This window comes from Globicephala melas, chromosome 8 (assembly GCF_963455315.2).
Source record: "Globicephala melas chromosome 8, mGloMel1.2, whole genome shotgun sequence".
In the NCBI taxonomy this organism is placed as follows: Eukaryota; Metazoa; Chordata; class Mammalia; order Artiodactyla; family Delphinidae; genus Globicephala; species Globicephala melas.
Genome location: NC_083321.1, coordinates 51802433 through 51821334, shown reverse-complemented (window position 1 = coordinate 51821334; position 18902 = coordinate 51802433). Strand labels below are relative to the sequence as shown.

The window sequence follows — 18902 nt, the reverse complement described above, 5'->3', positions numbered from 1 at the left end:
AAAGGAACAGTCCCTTGGGTAGAGAGTTAAGGATATGAAGTTGACGGGAATTTTCTGAGAGAAGGTACTTTCAAGTGTGTTTATTACCACACTTAAACGCTTACTGAATTTCAATAGGAAAAGTGGGGTGAATAATAAGAAAACTGACTCTATGTTAAGCACTGTCCCGGCACTTTTGACGCAGCATCTTATTTAATGTTCATAAAAGGCCGACACAGTTTGTGATAACACCCCTATATGAGAGACGAGAAAACAGTAATTGATTAAGTTAAGTAATCTGCCTAAAGTCACATGGTCAGTGGTAAAGGTTAAGATTTAAACCCAGGTCTGTCTAACTGCAAAGTCTCTGCCATTTCCTCCACTCCCGCTGCTCATGTACTAACTTCCAGCTGAAGACAGCATATTGAACTAATAGTGTAACAGAAATAAAACAATAATAGGTTAGAGACTGTATGAATGTTTAAAATGAAATCCCACTGGCTTTGAGACAAAGAAGAAATTTAGGAATAAAATGGCAAAGGTTTATAAATTTAGTCAGATGCCAAAAATTATCTTTGCCAGAAAAAAAATCTGAGAGCCTCTGCTTTATATCATCTGCTATTATAGGTTGTCCACCTCTTTCACATTTCTTCTCCCTTCCAAACTAAATAACCCCACTCATATTTCTAATCACTTAAGGGTATTATTTTTGTGAGCTAAGGATCAGAACTACGGAGAATATTTCAGAAGTATGTAAAGAGTGTTCAATCAACCACAGTAATTCCTTGACTTAGAGCTGACTCCTTCACTAATACTAGAGTATCTAGTTTACTTTTTTAATGTACATTAGGATGATGGCTTCAAAGACTTTTTTAGAATCTTCTTCAAGTTCTTTTCCTGGTTGGAATTTAGGGAAAACTGTTCCAATTAGCACACATTCCTAAGTTACTTGCTAAGTTATTTTCCTGTGTGTCTGCATAGATTTGCCTCTATTTCCTTCAACTCTTAACCAGTCAGAATGTTCCTTGATGGTTGTTTCATCACACACTTGGGAATCTTCCTTTCTGTAGTCTTGGTTAAAGCATTTTGATAAATGACATGGAATGAGTATATAGCAACTGCTCCACTGGGATGGTCACAATACCCTATCCCTATCCATTCCACAGTCAATGGAAACCCTAAATCCATGGAAGAGTCAAAGATGTACCTCTGCCATAGACATATTCAACTTTCTTGTACAATTTCTTATGTATATTCATTTCTTTTGCATTACTGTCACCTGTATATATAATTTGTTTTTTCATTCACTTGAGCTAATATCCCCCCACTTTTGGGGAGCCTCTGTTACCATTTTTAGTGCTTCTTAGTTTCTGGTAAAAGTAGAATCTAACAAGTTTAGCTTTGTCCTTCAACAGCATAGCAGGTTCCTTTTTTTGCATTCATTTTTCTTTAATCTCTTTTTAGTGTCAGTTTGTTTGCTCTTGTCTACCTTTATATGATGCTGAATCCCTTTGGACGATAGTTCCCCTGGCCATTACCAAAAATGTTTTATACTCATTAGGCCATGAATTCATGGAGAATCAATCACAGCAGCTCAAGCTTTTCACCACTGGTTCTCAAGCCAGGCTTTTCAGGATCAAAGTAATCTGGCATATCAGTCAAACCCAGGTATTGTTCTCTTTGGTCTCCTCCTTTTTCTGTACACTTTCATTTACACATTTTGGGAAGGATAATTGAACTGGCTCTTAGAATAATTGATATTCTTTTAAAAGGCACTTAATTTTTCAGGCAAGACTCTTGCCCTTATTCTGTTCGCTTATTGTACAACAGTGTCTACAACTTAAAACTGGAAGGGTTCACAGTGTCATTCCCTCTCCACAATGACCATACAGATTCTTCATCTTAGCATGGTTTTACTTATGTGGTACAAAACACCACCAATACCCCAATGCCTACAATATCACCCATTTTATAAGATTCACATGAAGGTACCCAAAGGAAGAGCTCCATTTTATTTTTTAAAAAAGAAAACGTCCTTGTTAATAAATAATAATCCTTATTCTCTTTCCCTTTGTGTTTGCTACTTTGACAAATTACCATAAGATTATGGTTCTTGTCAAAAGGTTAAAGTAGCTTTTAAACAGAAATAGGTACACTGTGTCTCTCAGTGCTAGGATTACTATTGTCACTGTGACCCATAATAAGTAAATTTTTAGCTCCTTGAGCCTAAAATCATCATAATAAGAACTGACCCTTCTGTGGACCAAATGTTTGTGTTCCCTCAAAATTTATATATTGAAGCCCTAATCCCCAATATGATAGAAGTAGGAGGCGGACCTTTGGGAGATAATTAAGTCTCGAGGATAGGGCCCTCATGAATGAGATTAGAGACACAAGAAAGATGATTTCTCTCTTTGCCACGGAGGATACAGCAAGAAGGTGTCTGTCTACAAATGAGGAAGAGAGCTCTCACCAGGAACTGAATCAGCAGACACCTTGATTTTGGACTTCTTAGCCTTCAGAACTGAGAGGAATAAATTCCTGTTGTTTAAGCCTCTCAGTCCATGGTATTTTTTGTTATAGCATCCCAAACTGACTGAGACAATCCCACTAGCCAAAAATTAAAATTTAAAAAATTAGCAATGCCCACCTTCATCTTCACTGCTATCAGACTCAGGAAGTTTGATTCTTCTCCTCTTTTTCTTCATGTTTTCAGTTTCTTTTGTCTCATCGTCAGATACCTCCACTTGCTTCCTCCTGTTGCCATTCGGGAATAATTTAAGCATGTTACACAAAATAAAAATATAAGTATTCATGTGTTACTGTCAGCCTTGCTTCATAACTCATGATCTTAATTCCAGAGGGTAGAAAGTAAGAGTCGTTATAGACCCATAAGAATACTCTGCTAACTGACCACAGCTAGGTCACTTCATGGGGTAACCAGAATAAAAACTTTCTCTAGCTCTCTAAAGACCACTGTAAGCTACTTACCAAGTTATTGAAAAATTTTCCAAATTCCTTCTTACTTCCCCTACTGGCCTTTCAATCATTCAACAAGCATTAAATAAGCAGCTACTACCTACATAAAGACTTTTTGCTAAATGCTCAGATGCAAAGATCAAGAAAATACCGTTGTTCTAAAGAAGCTCTGGCAGGAAAAATGGGCATAAATACCACTAACTATAAAATACAATGTGATAAATTTTACTGGACAAATAACCTAGATCCATCTTGACATTATTTAGCTCCTCTGTCTGGATACTCCACCACACTATTCATTCAATCAACAATAATTTATCAAGGGCCTAGTGTGTGTTATAGATACAAATAAGTACAAGACATAGTTTTTACCTTCAATCTTATTTCTTATGTAACTAAATATCAACTTATTTTTCTACCTTAAGCTAGAAAAATAACAAATTAAACCCAAAATAAGTAGAAGGAAATAATAAAGAGCAGAAATCAATGAAATAGAAAATGTTAAAAGATAAAAGTTATTTTTCAAGAAAAGATTAATAAAATTAGTAAGACTTTTACAAGACTGATAATGAGAAAAGTATACATTACCAATGTTAGGAATGAATGAAGAAATCTATAGTGATACCTACAGATTCCATAGATACTCAAAGAATAAGGCTATATATATTATAAACATTTTTATGCCAATAAACTCAACAACTCAGATGAAATTCCTTTAAAAACACATTCAAAATTGACCCCAAAAGAATAAGAATATTTGAATAGCTCTATTTAAAGAAATCAAATTCATAATAAAAATTTTCCCACAAAGTAAACTCCAAGCCTGGGTCCACTGGTGAATTTTATCAAACTTTTATGAAAGAAACAATACATACCTTACACAAACTCTTTTGGAAAACAGAGGAGGAGGAAACTCCTCTCAACTGATTGTATGAAATGGGCATAACTTTGATACTGAAATCTGACAAAGACATTACCAGCCAAGAAATTAACTGATTATAGCCCCCATAAATATAGATGCAAAGAATTCTTAACATAACATTAACAAATCGAATCTAGCAATATATAAAAAGGATAATACATCATGACCAAGTGGGGTTTATCTCAAGAATGCAAGGCTGGTTTAACATTTGAAAACCAGTCAGTGTAATCCACCACATGAACAGAAACACCATACGATCGCCTCAATAAATGCAGAAAAAGTATCTGTCAAAATTCAACACCCATTCATAAAACATTTCAGCAAACTAGGAATAGAAAAGACTTCCTGAATCTGGTAAAGGGCATCTACTAAAAACATACAGTTAATGTCCTACTTGGTGGTGAAATCCTGAATGCATTCCTGGCAATAACCATCAACAGCGAGTGTCGTACCCATCGTTAGAAACATTTTAATCCATCCCTATCACATGTTCCTAGGAGGTGAGGCCCACTGGACAGAGAGCTCTGACCCTCTGAAACGTCAGCATTTTGTTGATGTTTTCTAATAGCGTAGCCCCAATCTTGCCACAAAAGTCAAGTATGTCTAGGCCTATCAGTGCTGACAGTGTCCTTTAGAATTTCTTTCAACAGACTAGCTCCTACCAACTATGAGGTAGTGTCTCAAATTCCTGGATTCATTTTTAACAGCTTGTGTGCTTTTTATTTTCTTTTCTAATTACATTTTACCACTTGAAAAATAAACTCATTGATATAAAAAGAAAACAAAGAACTTTTTCTCTTAAATTTCACTGGAAACAGTAACCCCTCATTTGGCAATCTGAGGTGAAAAACAGACACAGAGACATACAATCAGGCACACTTATGCCATGTCCACAAATATAAAATGAAGTAAAGGAGAAGACAATCAATTTAAACGCAATGGGGCCCAAAAAACTGGCTTTGGGCCCTAAATCATCTGAACTGGCTGATTCAAGTTCTGCTTCACTAGACAAGCTATGGAGCTTCTCTCTTCATTTTGGTTATGCAGCTGTATCCCTAAGGCTATCCCTAGTAGGATTTAGTGCTCAGCTGAAAACTCCCTGCTTGTCAATAAGCCCAAAAAGACCTTCTCACCCCCAGCAAAGACACTCTTCCCCCACAAGCAACAAAATTTTCCTACCTTTTTTTTTCCTTCTGCTGCATCTTAACAGGCTCTGCTTTTTTGCTAGATTTCTTCAGGCCCACAGGGGCTGCCAGCTTTGGTTCAGTGACAGACAGTGGAGGTTGCTCCACTTTTTTTTCTTCTTTCACTGCTTGTTCTGAATCCAAATTGACTTTAATTTTATCTGTAAATAAAGTATAGCAGACGACATATAACCCCATCGTGCAATATTAATCTATCATTCCTTTGACAGTTTACTAGGTGCCAGGTAATATATTAGGCACAGGGGCTAAAGGGATAAAAAACAGTCCCTGTCCTAACAGAGCTCATGGTCTACTCAGAGAACATTTCTCCTTTCCAACTACCACTGTAGCTATAACTGTTTTCATTTCTGCCTCCTGCTAATCCCTCATTATATCACAGCCCCCAAGCCAAATGATAGTAAACGTAGCACTTAGAAAAAAATGAATACAACTTTATGAAGTACCAACATTCTCATTTGTTAGATGAGGAAATTAAGAGTCAGAGCGATTAAAAGATGTTTCCCAAGAGTGTGCAGCTTATGAATTCTGAAAACAGAAAAGCATCTCCTTTGTATACGCAAAAAAATATGAAACACCTTTTTAAGCAAAGAATGATAACAGATGACTTTTTAATTTTGTCACCAATAATTTTTTGAAATATATAAAGCATTAAGGTTTTTGTTACTGAAACAGAATTCATATCATAAAATTTACCCTTTTCAAGTATACAATTCAGTGGTTTTTAATTGCAACAACACCACCATCCAATTTTAGAACATTTCATCACCCCTAAAAGAAACCCTGTACCCATTAGCCATCACTCTCCAACCCATCCCTTAACAACCACTAATATACTTTCTGTCTCTATAGATTTGCCTATTCTGAACATTTTGTGTAAATGAAATCATATAACATGTGGCCTTCTGTGTTTGGCTTCATTTATTTTGCATAACATTTCAAGGTTCATCCATGTTGTAGCATGTATCAGTATTTCATTCCTTTTCATGGCTGAAAAATATTCCATCATATGGATATATTACATATCATTTAACCATTCATCACATGATAGACCTTCTTGGTTATTATGAATAATGCTGCTATGAACATTTGTACAAGTTTTTGTGTGAACACACAGTTTTAATTCACTTGAGTAGATACCTAGGAGTGGAAGTGCTGGGTAAATACGTTTAATTTTTTGAAGCACTGCCACACTGTTTTCAAAGTGAGCACATCATTTTACATTCCCTACAGCAATGTATGAGGGTTCAATTTCTCCACATTCTTGCTAACACTTGTTATTGTCTGGCATCTAGTTTTAAATGGTTCAAATACCAACAATCAACTCTTCATCCAGCTCTAAAGCTTCATTTTCATTGCACTGATCTTGTCATGTGTCAAATACAATAAAAACATTCATAATTTTACTCTAAACATTAAGCCTTGAAAAAAACATCTGTTAAATAAATCAGCTTTGTAAGCCATTCTTTTAATTAAGTGAATATTTCATTCCTTTATTTTATCCACGTTTCCCCCCTCCCTCTATTACATTCTATCATAATATCCTGTTACTCTCTGCCTAGCTATTACAATCATTAAGTATTTTATTTTTTCTGTATTTACTTGTCTTTCTATTCCAGTAGAATATAAGGGCCATGAGGACATTTTCTGCATTGTATCACTAGTGCATAATAGTGCCAAGCATGTAGTAGGTGCTCAATAAATATTTGCTAAATAAACACATGAATAAATAAATGTATACTTCTGTTTGACTTTTACAATTTGCAGTCATGTTTTATGTATTTTAGAAATAATAGTAATTTTTAAATTCACTGGCTTTTAAGGTTACAAACATATTAAAAACAACAACAACAAATAAACATGTGGGCCCCATCAAAGTTGCCAAGAAACCACACAATCTGATTGGGTATAGTGGACTAGCACCAGGCGTGCAGGCCAGTGACATTAGCATGACATATTTTCACAGAAGTAGGGAGCCCTCCTTATGCACTGTGCCTGCAGTAATACAATCATGCCTCCCAATAACCTGAAAGTAGCAAATTTTCAATATTTTTTCAGAACATAAAGATGTTCTCTGATAGCATTTTTTTTTTTGTGCAAGCCAATTTTTTTTTAAATTTATTTATTTATTTATTTATGGCTGTGTGGGTCTTCGTTTCTGTGCGAGGGCTTTCTCTAGTTGTGGCAAGTGGGGGCCACTCTTCATCGCAGCGCGCAGGCCTCTCACTATCACGGCCTGTCTTGTTGCAGAGCACAGGCTCCAGACGCGCAGGCTCAGTAGTTGTGGCTCACGGGCCCAGTTGCTCCGTGGCATGTGCGATCTTCCCAGACCAGGGCTCGAACCCGTGTTCCCTGCATTGGCAGGCAGATTCTCAACCACTGCGCCACCAGGGAAGCCCTCTGATAGCTTTTATGGCAAATAAAAAAAACTATTACCCCAATCTGTCCCCTAACTACCATTTTGACCATCACAGAAAAGCAGATTTCTGACTAATTTTACTTGCATAAGCATGTAACAAAACTGCTTCCCACAAAATCTTTGTAAAGTGCTATGCTCCAAGAAGTGTGCCATAATTATCCTGCAACTCCTGCATTGTTCCTGGTATTCTGGCCACATACCCCCAGGGGATGTGTACTTGATATGAGAAGTACAAAAATATGTAGTTATTGGTTCTTTCTATATGAAAAAATCCTCTCTCTCTCTCTATATATATATATATATTTTACATCTTTATTGGAGTATAATTACTTTACAATGGTTAAATATATTTTTTTAAATAAAGGAGATTTGCTTTCTCAAAAAGTAAATATTTATAAATGGCCATTATAAATAAACTTCTCTTTTATTTTAAACACCCATTTTCAAGAACACTATAAAACAAATATTTAATTCTCTTTTCAAGGCAGGAAGTAAAAACAGAAATAAGTAAACTACCCTCCAGGATATCTCGACTGAACCCAGCTCACCCATAAAATCTATTGTTCCAGTTGGTTATATTCATCAACATATAGATCTGTATACTACAAGTTTATGTTAGGATGCGGGAATGCCACATGGGAGTGTGTTAGATAGGTTAAAAACTGGACAAGGTGGCTTTCACCTCAGATATAATGTTATTATATTAACATTCATATATTAGTCAAAGGAAGGTAAGAACATGCTTACTCATAGCAGCTTTTCCAAAAAAATTGCTTATCGCATTCCCTTTCCCTGGTGGCTTGTTGCCTACCGAAGATGCCTAAAAGCATAGAAAAACAAAACACACATGATTTTTTTTTCTAATGTTTAGGCTGCTCTTCAAGTAGCAGTCAAAAAATCTCTTCAATAGAAGAGCACACTCTCATGATCATACAGTCTCTATATTATTATGCCAAAACGTGTAGGCACTAGATATAAGAACAAATCCAGACCAGATAGTATTTGGTGTTAATCGCCAAAGCTTAGTTTTCCCCGGTTTTTATAAAATTATTATTCATGAATATGGCTAAACTTATTTAGAGTACATTTAAAAACTACTTAGTTTGACAGAATTAAAACACATCAGAGGCAACATGGTACAAAATGGGGAAAAACCTCCAAAACATTACATTTGTAATCATCCTAAGTGGAATGCTAAATGCTGATTCCACCACGTAATAGCAATATGACATCCAAATTACTTAACAAGATAATGATAATGTCTCCCTCACAGAAGCAATAAGAGGATTTAAGCAAAGACCAAACTATTGGCACTCAGTAGGAGTCCTATAATTGTCAGTGCTTTCCCTCTCCCTCTCCTCTCCTTTCCCAAAGTGGAAGCTTTAAAATGACAATAATGGTAATAATAATAATGGCAATAATTATGCTTTTCTAGATTATTTTTAATAGTATGAGACTTTTCTTAAGTCAACGCACTTAAGTTAGTTGAGATGACTGAACAATAAAAAACTAAGGAAAGGGATGAAAGAAAAAAACAAGAAAAATTCATTAAATAGAATGAGAATGTTAAATACACTGGCAAAGCCCAAAATATAGATGTTCCCAAATAACATACTGCTAATATACAATTCTTTGCATTATTTCAACTGGGTCTCACAATAAGCTTATGATGTGTACAGGGCAGGCATTACATTTTACAGGAGAATCTGAGGCTTGGTGAGAAGCATTATCGAAAGAAAAAGGACTACTTCAGGTGAGAGTATCAAGAACTAAAGGATTTACAATAAAGCAGAAAAAACAGAACTAAATATCAGAACCTTAAATAATTAAACTACTACCACTGGAATTATTAAATGCTTTTCTAGTTACCCATTCTGAGCTGTAAAAGCATATTTTTAAAGAAGACTTACATTCGTTACTTCTTTAGCCTCTGTTTTGGTTTCCTTGTTGGCATCTTGGGTTTTAGAAGCAGCTTTAGAAGCAAACATGCCCATGATGCCTTTGGGCTGCTGGGAACTCTGTTTGGGGATAGGTGGGCCATGACCATTGGTGGTCAACTCATTACTAGCTTGTGGCTCAGGTGATACCGGAAGATCTGACTGCTCAAACTTTTCAAAAGATGAGGATTCAGCAGGAGCTCTAGGGACGGCAGCTGCACACTGGATGGCACTAAACCTGAGGACAGAAATGTTACATTAAATTAATTGATGTCAACATCAAACCTTATTTTTAAACTCTTGTTTCTTCCCCACAATACTTTCTAACCCTAATACTATAAAATTAGAAAATTTTAGAACTAGAATGGATTTTAGAAATTAGTTTGTGCAACAAGTACTGGAGAGGAGTGAGTGAATTATACATCTCGTTAGTAATAAAACTAAGATTGGAAGGTGTCTTCTACCAAGCCATATGGGTATTCTTGCTTTTTTGATAAAAGCATCCTAATTCAAAATAGTAAGAATACACCAAACAATAATAAAACATTAGTAATTTCACCATCTTTGGTAAACCAAATGGTTATCTCTTGTTTTTAAAGACCTTCAACATATAGGGCTAGCAATACCATAAATACTGACTGAATCAAAATTAAGAGCTTTAAATATTAACAAATTTCCTGGCAACTCTCCTGGCCAGAATGGATCATGCTTTAAAACATGGAATAAGCTGGGAACAGAGCCACTGGCTTCTATAACCTGTGGTCCTTTAAAGTCACTTATTTAATAATTTATAATAATCCCAACTAATAGCACCAGACAAGTATGCCCATAGCTAAGTGAAGAAATTTGGAACAATTTGCATGACGTATTAACGGGAACATTCATCTCTTCTTCTCTAATGATTGTAGATGCGCCTGTTTCACAAAAATCCATGATGTAATGTCCTACATTGTGAATGGGTAACTGATCCAGCCTTGTCAAACAGTTGTACTTAAAGCAAAGTTTTCCAACGTTTCCTAACAAAGAAGAATATTTTATTTCCCTCAGTCTTTTGCTTATTGAGGGTAGGTAAGAGCTCCTTGAAGATAAGTATATTATTCACCTTTTGTATTTCAGGCACCCAGTACAAGACCTGGCACAGGGAAATACAGGTTGAAAGAAAGATTATTTAAGTCACTGAAAGTGAGGCTTCTGGCTTCTCTCCTTTCTTTAGTGTATCATCTCAACTTGGGGTGGGAGAAGATGGAGGTTAAGAAACTATGTGGTGATAGCAATTATCTTACAGATCAACCAGGCACAACTCTGAGATTAACTGGCCTAAGATAAAAAATCCCTGATAATATCACTTAATTTCTGAAGTAACTTTAGGCTGAACAGCCCTGAGCTAGAGTCCACAGCTCCAAAAACCTTCCACTGATTTATTACAGTCCACATAGAAAACTCCACATTAACACAAATATTTTGTGCATCAGAGTTAAGAACAGACGGAAATCATTTCCTTTCACTCACCACTCTTCCTCTCTGGCCCTGCAGTGCTTCCATGTACAGGGAAACAGAGCAATGTTTTATTTCATTGTCAACATCTAAAGTTGGCCCCGAGACAACTCTTTCTCCATTTGGTCTACATTCCACACCTTAGGGTCAGGACCAGGAATTGGCAATGAGGAAGAGACCAGGTTAGGCTGGGAACATGTCCGAAGAGAGAAGAATCTGCTCAATCTAAAATTTCAACTTTCTTCCTGTCACAACACTTCTTAAAACACATGAAACAATGTGTCAGATCTCAGTTGGCCCATGATTCTCAGGACCAAATACAAACTTCTTTATTGGAGATAAATTCCTCACATTTCTACCGAGGATCCTTTAAATATTTAAGTAAAGTTTCATTAAAGTGCTTCCTACTATCACATTTGTACTTGTCATGTTTATTTTAGCAGTCCCTATGCAAATTTCATTGTGGACTTTTGAGTCACTTTTATTCTTGTTTGCTTACTTACTAGATACAACAGAATTGATTTTTAGAGTTTGACATACCACTAGATTTTAATACAGATTATTTTTGAAATCTAATAATACAACTTACATAAACATATCTGGGTGTTAATGTTTTCTTATAATCCTTCCCTAAAAGACACCAGACATAAATTACTCTTTAGCTGTATATTCATTATTTATCTAATAAATATTTGTGTGTCTATTATACTCAAGGTTTTGAGCTGAAGGAAAAAAAAGAACCAATGTCTACCATTAATTCACTCAACAATTATTTACTTTATGCTTACCATTTGCCAGGCACCATTTTGGGTATACAGTGGTTAACAAAATAGACATGATCCCTATGCTCATGGAACTTACAGAAATTATTTTTGGCAATCCTATACCTATTTCTCCTCAAGGACCCAACTTTATCAGTTATCCCATCCCCCCCGAGTATCTTCAACCATTTCTTCTTTTTATAGCTCTTTCCTAATAATATAAGTTCAAGGTATTCTCAACTTTAAAAATGTATAGGGCTTCCCTGGTGGCGCAGTGGTTGGGAGTCCGCCTGCCGATGCAGGGGACACGGGTTCGTGCCCTGGTCCGGGAGGATCCCACACGCCACGGAGCGGCTGGGTCCGTGAGCCATGGCCGCTGAGCCTGTGCGTCCGGAGACTGTGCTCCACAACGGGAGAGGCCACAACAGTTAGAGGCCCGCGTACCGCAAAAAATAAATAAATAAATAAAAATGTATATATATCCTCCCTGAGCCTCAATTCCTCTGTAGCAGGTTACCTCTCTTTTTCCTCCATCTTACCGTCAAATTTCCTGGAAAGTTGTCCCTATCTGCTATCTTCCTTATATCCCGATCTACCCAGTTGACCAGAAGCTGGTTGCTCCACTGAAACTGCTGTTACCAAGGCCATCACTTTTCAGTTCCTGTTTTACTCAGCTTCTCAGCAAGGTTTGATATTGTCAACCAGTCCCTCCTTCTTGAAACTCTCTTCTTAGTTTTTAGAACTCCAGACACTCTCATGATTTTCCTCTTATTTCTGGCTGCTCCCTCTTAGGTCCCTCTTTTCTGCCCACCCCTTAAAAAACAGCTGTCACTTAAATAGTGCTTACTGTGTGCCAAGCACTGTTCTAAGTGCTTTACATATATTAATTCATTTAAACCTCTACAACCCTGAGGCTGATACTAATTTTATTAGTTTCATTTCACTGATGAGGAAACTCAAGCAGAGAGGTTAAATAATTTGCCCAAGAGGTTACACAGCTAGTAACTGTGCCTAGAGTTTAATAACTTTCTGCCCTTCTTTCAGTCTATGCATTCTCTCTGCATGACTGTATCTACTGCTGTAGCCCAATTAATTATCTATTTTCTCTGATTCCAAAATCTCTCTCTTTACTCTCAGATTTCTCTCCTTAGCTCTAGACTCCCCTATCTATTGCAAAGGACACCTCCACTTGGACTCCCCACAGGGTACTAAAACTCAACATGTCCAAAGCCAATTCATCATTTTTCCCTTCTCCCAAAGCCTGCTCCTCCTCATATGTTCCTCTTCTTAGTGATGGTACCATTATCCATCCAGCAATTCAAGCCAGAAACACGGCCATCATCCTTAACACCATGAACCCCGCCCCCATCCCCACCATACACACTCTCCTGGTCCCTAACCACTACTACACCATCCAGGTTTTGATGGTATGGCCCTTTAACCTCTGTACCTCTCCATTTCCAACACCACTACTATGCTTCAGGTAACTATCATCTCCACCTTGAATCACTGCAACAGTTCTCCTTCCTGATGGCCTTGCCTTCAGATTATTCCCTTCAGATCCATTTTCACCATCATAGAGTGATATTTTTATGATGCAATTCTCATCATTTCAATCATCTGCTTCAAAATCTTCAGTGGCTCCCCTGTGCCCTTGGAATAAAGCCTCAACTCTTTATCCTAGTAGTCAAGCATAGAGTCTGATTCCTTGCATCATTATTTTCTGCCTCTCACTCTAATTTCCAGCCATAGAAAACTACTGTGGTTCTGCACAAGCACCACGTGTTCTCTCAGCCTTGTCCTTACTCTCCCATTTCCCTCTGACTGGCTACTTCTACTAGGCCTTCAGGCCTCAACTTCAATGCCGTACCCTTCAAGAAGCCACCTCTGTCTTGACTCCTCACTCCACCCCAACCAAAAAGGGGGGATGAGTGTCCCCCAATAACCTCCCACACTCTTATTCATATTGTAGCACTGTCACACTATACTGTAATTGCCTCCCATAGGATCATCAAGCAGGTAATGGACCATATTCACTCTATAGTATGTGGCATGTCACACATACTCATCAGATCTTTGTTGAATTAATTCAAATTATTCTGCTTAGTACCTATCAAAGTAGTAGGTGTTCACTATATGTCTGGGGATCTGGCCTGAACCTTCCATACAAAGTAGGCGTTTGACCAAAGCTCAAAAGAGTTTAAGTAACTTGTCCAAAGCTCCTGGGCCATGAGCAACAAAGCCAAAAATCAAGCCCATGATCATCAATTTCCAAAACCCATGTGCATTATAGTCCACCTCCTCCCTGTGCTGTGAAAGATACAAAAGATGAACAAGATCTGATCCTGGCTGTGGAAGATCAACTGATTTTGGATGGAAGGTAGAGGAATATTAAATTAGGAATAGTTTTTTGAAGGATAACATTTGAACTGGCTCTTGACAGATGGGTAGGATTTAGACAAGCAGAGACTGGGGTAAAGGAGTAATGAGGGGGCCCAACAAACAACATTTCTGGTAGTAGTGACAGGATAAATACATGAGAAATAGATTTATGGGGAGTCTACTGAGGTTTTCAGTATGGGTTGTAGCTGCTATTTTTCACCTTATGATGCACTAATAAAACCAGGCATGTGACTTACTGCAAGATAAATGGGGTTTTACTAGACTTGGCGTTCACTCTTAAGAGACAGCCACTGTGTAAACATCTTACAAAATCAATTCGTAAAGAAGCCCACAAGAAACATTAAGGAGCTCACTTGCTGCAGTTCTGCAAGTTGCTTTTAAGGATGTCATAGTCGGTATTGAACAGAGGCCCACTGTCCTTTAGCATGGCTTTCTGGATGCTGTACACATGTACACTGGCAGTCACAGCTAGCTTGGACTTCACTGCTACAAGTCAACAGGAAAAGCAGTCTGTTAATACACAAACTTCATAGCATGTGGGGAGTTTAACAAGAAACCCTTCTGCATTAAAACCATTTGTAATCTGTGGTGGTCCAAAAAGCTCTAAAAGGCCAAACAGTATTATATACAGTATGATATCAACTCTTCTGTCTGTGACAAGGACATTATGAAAGGTAGGTGGTGGTGAGTCAGTTCTAAGTACAGTACTGTGAAGGCATCACTCATCCAGTGGACACTCAGTAAATATTAATGAATAATTGATGATACTATGATGTGGGGTTTTTTTCCCCCCAGTCAGGGAAGAATCTTATACTCTAGCATATAAACATAGCAACTGAGGAATAAGTAATTTCTGAGAAGTCTCGCTTATATAATTCAATTTTAGTTTACAAAAAGAAACTCTATATAACAAAAATACTACTAACCAGATGAGTCTGCAGAGGAAATACAGAAAAGAACATCACAAGAACAAATTTTAGGTTCCATGAAGGAAGGGACCATGCCTAACTTGTTCCAAGTCTCTAGTGCCTAGCACAGAGCTTGACACAGAGTAGATACTCACTATGTATCTACTGAATGAATAAATCTACCACTGTGGGAATTCAGAAAGAAAATATTGGACATTTCCACCATTTTAAATACCTCAAAGTTAATTTATAAGAAAACAACTCCACTGGTAGGCATCTTTATATACAAAGTACAACACTGCAGGTTTTGTCTTGAGACATAATCCAAGATCATGTAGCTGACTATTACAAAATTCCTTTGAATTGGGTATTAAAAAATAGAACAGTAGCATTAATAGTCTTGAAATGGGTAGACGAATTTAATTTAGAAGTTATACTAAGTTCTTCTGACTTCAGAAAAGCATTCTTTAATTTTCTTCCTAAAAAAACTGTTATGGAATACAACACAATATTTAGAGACCATTGTCTTTTGACAGTTGATGAGGTGTTCCATATGGTATTCATAATAGTTTTTTACATGTCTGTCATAGTTTTGAAATCCCATGATAAAAGTGCTTTATTAATGTCAGCAGCCATTGGCCTTAAAAATGGGAAATTAGTGTAGTATCATATTTTAACATGTTTCAGAAATTACTAATAAAAAGAATACATGGCTCTCCAGTAAAACAGCTAAATGTATATGAGATGTTAATGACACTGATGCCATAAGAGAAAAAACTTGGGCTTCCCTGGTGGCGTAGTGGTTGAGAATCTGCCTGCCAATGCAGGGGACACGGGTTCGAGCCCTGGTCTGGGAAGATCCCACATGCCCCAGAGCAACTAGGCCCGTGAGCCACAACTACTGAGCCTGCGCGTCTGGAGCTTGTGCTCCACAACAAGAGAGGCTGCGACAGTGAGAGGCCCGCACACCGCGATGAAGAGTGGCCCCCGCTCGCCGCAACTAGAGAAAGCCCACACACAGAAACTTAGACCTAACACAGCCAAAAATAAATAAATAAATTTATTTTTTTTAAAAAAAGGAAAAATTTGCTAGATCGCTATAATACTTACCTTCCAATTTATCTTCTCTCACTACTGCAACCTTGTGGCACTGTAACAAAATAACACTTCATTGGTATTTAAAGTAGTACAACTTGCGATTTTAACGTTTCCTTGCCAAAAATTCATTTGCACTTGGATATGAAATCAGCAACATTAGGTACCCCTGAAAATGTATGTTACAGTTTAATAAAGTCAGACTCATTTTTAACTTGCTTACTTTGAAACTTCTCAATCAGGTTAAGGAAAGTGAGAGAGTGTAGATATCAGTACCAAAAACCCCCCCAAAACTCAAAAAAACACAGCAGCTCAAACTAGGAAAAGAGGAAAAGAGGACTTTTTACTAAGTAATGTAATGAGAATTACTGTATAATCATATGGAACCAGATAAAAATTGGATCTCTCACACCATACAAAAAAAATAAATTCTAAATGGATCAGAGATCTAAATGTAAAGAATGAAACATATATATATATAGTACACACAGGAAGAAAATATGGGTGAATTCTTCTATAAACTAATATAACCTGAGAATGAGGAAGTTTCTTGACTATAATTCAAAATCCAGAAGTAACTGAAATAATCCATAAAAACTAAAAAATCATTTTTGGATGATGGAAAAAAAAACTTTAAGCAACATAAAAAGACAAATGGTAAAGTGGGAAAAATATCTGCAACTTACATCACAAAGGGTTAATATATAGTTTCTAAAATAGAGAAAATAAAGACTAACTATCCTTTTGAAAATCGGCAAGAGGTATGAAGAAACAGTTCACAGAGGAGAAATGCAGATGACCCTTGAAACAGGACCACGTGTGCTGTGTAGAAACAGATGCTCTCCTACATTGCTGGTAGCAATGAAAAATGGAGAGGTATTTGGCAATACCCAACAAAGTTTATATATATCCTACTTCTAGGAACGTAATCTTAAAACACACTGGCAAAAACATACAAAACACATATACACTGAGCTATTCACTGCAGCACTATATGTAATAGCCAAAGACTGTAAATAACTCAAATAACTATCAATAAGGGACTGCTGAATAAACTAAGGTATCTCTATCAATGTAGGAGCATGTGGCTGTAATAAGGAAAGAGAAACATTTCTATAACTGCAACAGAGTGATGCTCGGGATAACCTAGAAACCTTAAACTGTTTTCAGTCATCATATGGTTAGTAAAATTGTTGGGTTTGCTTTTCTAAATCTCATATATTTGGCTAAAGCAAATAAATATTTATTTTAATGTTAGGAACAACCAAAATTCACAACATAAGAAAAAAGAACAATATAAAATCAAGTAAGTTTTTAAAAAATACAATTATAAATTTGAACTGGGAATTTGACATGTCTTCATAATGCATTTTCTCTTAAAAAAAGCATTCTTAAAAATGTCATGTTCTGCAAAATTGTACAATAAAAATTACAGAGCTTATGAGAAAAAGAGCATTAGAAACTAATCACTCAAACCTATGTAATAGGAGCCCTAAAAACAATAATTGGTACCCTCAGGAGAAAATATCGCAGCCCAGACAGTTCACTGTGACTAAACGCTGCCTTAGGGGATATTAGAAATGCATTAAAACAACGCAGTGGAAATGCCAGTGCTAAAACAACGTAAACCAGAGTACAGCTATGGTTCAGGGGGATCCTATTAAAGGGGACACAGGAGTTGAGTTCAGCATCCATAATCCCAGAGCCTGGCTGGGGGCAAGCCTCTAGAGCTTTTTATCGGTTAAAGAAAAAGGGAAAACATAGCTAGTTGATGAGAGAAAGTTCTTCTTTATAGAAACATTCCAGCCAATAAATCCAGAAGGAATGACAGAATTAGAACATCACTATTTTGTAACTCCTAGTGAATTAATGATCTAGGCAATGATAAAAATCAATCTCAGCTAAAATCATTAGATGAAAAGCTAATGGAGGACCTAATAAAGAATGGATCAAGTAATAACCTCTAAAAGAATCAACCAAACATTTCGTTGAAATTTTCAAAAATTCTCTGGAAGACTCTCCAGGATGAGATTAGAAGGAGGCTTTTACTTTCTATGTATTATCAAGCATTTTTTACAATAATGATCGTTGGAAAAATAGAAATTATTCATATGCTTAAAAACCCATACAAAGCCTATGTATCTTTTTTTCTTTCTAGAAACACTTAAATTGGGCTTCTCTGGTGGCACAGTGGTTGAGAGCCCGCCTGCCGATGCAGGGGACACGGGTTCATGCCCCGGTCCGGGAAGATCCCACATGCTGCGGAGCGGCTGGGCCCATGAGCCATGGCCGCTGAGCTTGCGCGTCTGGAGCCTGTGCCCCGCAACGGGAGAGGCCACAACAGTGAGAGGCCCGTGTACCGCAAAAAAAAAAAAAAAAAAAAACTTAAAAAAGAAATGAGAAAGAATAAGAACAAAACCTGACATTATGCTTAACAATCTGCCTTTTCTTAGCCTGGCTCTCTTAAAAGAAAAAACCATGGATAAGCATCCACACTTGGTCAGTAATTAATTCTACAGGGTTCCACAGGGCAGGGCTCTAAAATTCTCACAACCACTTCAACCACAGGAACCCTACTCTTAATATATTTTATATTTTAGGATTCCAAGATTTCATTTGATAAAGCGTTCTGCTGCTTTAAAAAAAGGTGGGCAAAAAAAAAAAAAAAGCTGGGCAGAATTTAAATGCCCTCTTAAACTTAGAAACAGAAGGCTTTGTACAAGCAAACCACAGCACAGAAGTTTTTAATTGATCATGGGTTACACATCTTTTTGAAAAATGGTCTCAAAAAAATGCACTGAGG

The 18902-nt window shown here is 36.9% G+C and overlaps 1 protein-coding gene across 6 annotated transcripts in view; it reads right to left on the bottom strand.

Moving 5' to 3' along the window:
- The window catches only part of POLD3 (DNA polymerase delta 3, accessory subunit), a 182468-nt gene that overhangs the window by 10950 nt on the left and 152616 nt on the right, over positions 1-18902 (bottom strand). For all 6 annotated transcript variants that reach the window (XR_009564915.1, XM_060303685.1, XM_060303684.1 and 3 more), the window contains 6 exons: positions 16115-16154; positions 14450-14582; positions 9412-9676; positions 8249-8321; positions 5060-5225; positions 2630-2736 (listed from right to left, as the gene is read on the bottom strand). Coding sequence is in view for 5 of the 6 variants with exons in the window: in XM_060303685.1 (XP_060159668.1) it covers positions 2630-2736; positions 5060-5225; positions 8249-8321; positions 9412-9676; positions 14450-14582; positions 16115-16154 (784 nt within the window). In the remaining variant the exon portion in view is untranslated. The remainder of the gene's footprint in view (positions 1-2629; positions 2737-5059; positions 5226-8248; positions 8322-9411; positions 9677-14449; positions 14583-16114; positions 16155-18902) is intronic.